The 2,679-nt window shown below is 42.2% G+C and overlaps 1 protein-coding gene across 5 annotated transcripts in view; it reads right to left on the reverse strand.

The window, feature by feature from the left end:
• Positions 1-1,085: 1,085 nt before the first annotated feature.
• Positions 1,086-2,679, reverse strand: part of NTNG1 (netrin G1) — a 307,008-nt gene continuing 305,414 nt past the window's right edge. For all 5 annotated transcript variants that reach the window (XM_029949313.1, XM_029949310.1, XM_029949309.1 and 2 more), the window contains one exon: positions 1,086-2,679. In XM_029949313.1, coding sequence (XP_029805173.1) covers positions 2,642-2,679 — 38 coding nt within the window. In that variant the 3' untranslated portion in view covers positions 1,086-2,641.

A 2,679-nucleotide genomic window follows, 5' to 3' on the forward strand; every position in this document is an offset into this window, starting at 1 on the left:
GAACTTGAGAATCCAGATTAAAAAGAAAATTTCATTTCCATTTGTTATATACCTAAAAGTGAATTTTTATTAAAAGCAGATCACATCACTTCAGGAAATTCAGAAAACTATATCTAAATACATGGAACGTAAGATATTCCTCATCAATTTAGATTCTTATAGCCTCATAAAGATAAAATGCAGATGAATTGATTTAGATCAAGCCTTCATTAAATTTTAGAATTAGCTTTTGGAATCCCATGTATTGAAATGTGCAGAGTCTGATTCCTGAGCACTGTGACAAAGCCATGAGTGGATAATGATAAAGTGCATCGTTGCTAGAAATAACACAGTCTGCCTTTGGTTTGTGCTAATAAACTATAAGACAACCTAAATTCCAATTTTAATATGAGGAATCCACCTCATTATAAGTAATCTCAAACTCTGTATGTTATCAGCATTTTCATGTGTATTCTTTGGTGAGTCGGAAATATAATTTGCTGTTTATGCTTCTAATGTAAATCTCCAATTTCTGGTTGGACACTCTGGCGCTAAGCCAGAGCTCTAATTTATTTCCATCTTTCCTTATTTCTTACATCAAAAGAGACTGTTGGTTTGAATAACAAACATTCAATCGACTTAGACGTGGGGTGGCAGGCAGCACAGGCATTACCTGTTTACCCTTTATTGCCTTTTTTTGAATTGGCTTTTCTGGGAACAAAACCAGGAAGACATGATGTTCCTTCATCTAGTTTCGACCCAGGTTATTTATCAGAAGACACCCCCCTCCCCGCCCCGCGGCAGGGTGAAGAACTCAGACTTGAAGCAGGCTTCTGACCTAACACTATCATGGATTATTGCTCTGCCGAGTCAGGTAGGACTTCATTGTCCAGAAGACTCTGGCTTGGGCTGAAAATTGTTTTTGATTCCAGGAGAGGCTGCTGCTAACACACTTGTATCCTGTCGGACAGCAGTGTGCCTGAAACGGAACACACACCCTTCAAGCCGCTTTGAAACTGCGAGGATTCTCCCACACCCGCCTCCCCTCGCTGTCTTGTACAGTAATTGGCCTGATAAAAGGCAGAAACAATGTATTACACCTCGGGTGGTACTTAAAACAAACTTTATTCTCAGGAACAGCAGTCATGTCTACTTGCTGCTGTATATTTTGATATTTCCTCTAAATACTAAGTCTGAATATATTCAATCAAATTGCTAATCACTCAATTTCCCTGCAAATTTCTCTAGGTTGCCTCTCATGATACTCCATGTAAACACTGTATTTGCAAAGATACATAGATCAGCATCCCTAGAGCCACACGTCACATCAATCTGTGAAAATAGCATGACTTAAAAATCAAAGTCTCTTAGTACTCTGCCAACAGGCTTTGGCATAATCTTGGCAATCATTTAGATTTTTTTTTTTTGCTGTTATAATTTTTCCCAAGTGGAAATAGTCTCATATTTTGCAGAAGTTGTCCAAGCTAGTGAACATCAATCCATCTTCCTGGGTACTATATTCGTCAGCTGAATGTGTTCAGTCCACAGAGAAACCAGTAAAGTGAGCGTGGAACTGCTCGCTGGCTGCTCCGATCATCTTAAGAAATTGCAATACAAATTCCTGAAATCATTTACGCAGGAATTTTTATTCTTTAAATCTTCCAGTGTTAAAGCAACAAGAAAACACTTAGAATGTCCTTTGGTGGAATCTTATTACACTTGTTATATATGTAAACTGATATTCTTTGATGCCAGCACGTTCGTTGCCCTTACAGAGAAATCTCTGCACAATGAAACAAAACAGAACCGAAGAGGACAAAATAAAATGTCAGTCTTTGCTGATTCGAATTAGATACATCAACAGATTGTCTGGTAACACAAATTGGCAAGAATACAAAAAATCTACATATTACAGTATTTCAAGAAAAATAACTTCATTTGAATACAAAAGGATAGATACACTTTTTTTTTTTTCCTATAGCCACTCTCGGATGGATGTGTGCTCGCACTGGGATGCCTCAGTGCTGCTAAGATATACGGGGTATGACTGGCTTGAGCTTTTGGAGGGGGCTGTTACACATGTGCATTACTAACAATCAGACAAAGAAACCTTTCAACCAACAAGGGTTACAGAGCAACGTTCACTAAAGCACAGGTTGGAAGGGGTTCAGGGACTGAAGCAGGCCAATATGGCAGCTTGTAACAGATTTCCTTATACCCACAGTGCACTGCCTGCAAAGAATGCTTCTATTTGGTTGGTCCACACACCGGGCCAGTGGTGCTGGGGCACCCCGCGGGAGAGTAGCGACCGTTTTTAGGTTGCTTGATTTGTTTGCTGTCCTTCCTGTTTCGGGGGCTGTCGCAGCCTTTCCGATGGGCAATATGCTCTGCAGCTGGCCATGTGATTCGCGGTGATAAAATCAACAGCTGCCAACTCCTCTGGAGTCAGAAATTAACAGTCTTGACTCGGGATGTGCTGTCCACGGCTGATAAATATGGCTTAGTTCAGTTAGGCCTTCTTAGTTTGTACACGGTGTTTGAGTGGGGGTGTCTGAGTGTGTGTTCTCCTACGTTAGCTGCGAATGCTTGCGTTGCGTTGGCTCCCCGTCCCCGGGCGGGGGCAGGCGCGCGCCCCGACGCCGGCCGGTGGCCGGTGGCCCGCCTAGAGCAGCAGGGGGCTGGCTGCGCCCAGCAGCGCGG

This window comes from Suricata suricatta, chromosome 8 (assembly GCF_006229205.1).
Source record: "Suricata suricatta isolate VVHF042 chromosome 8, meerkat_22Aug2017_6uvM2_HiC, whole genome shotgun sequence".
NCBI classification, from domain to species: domain Eukaryota; kingdom Metazoa; phylum Chordata; class Mammalia; order Carnivora; family Herpestidae; genus Suricata; species Suricata suricatta.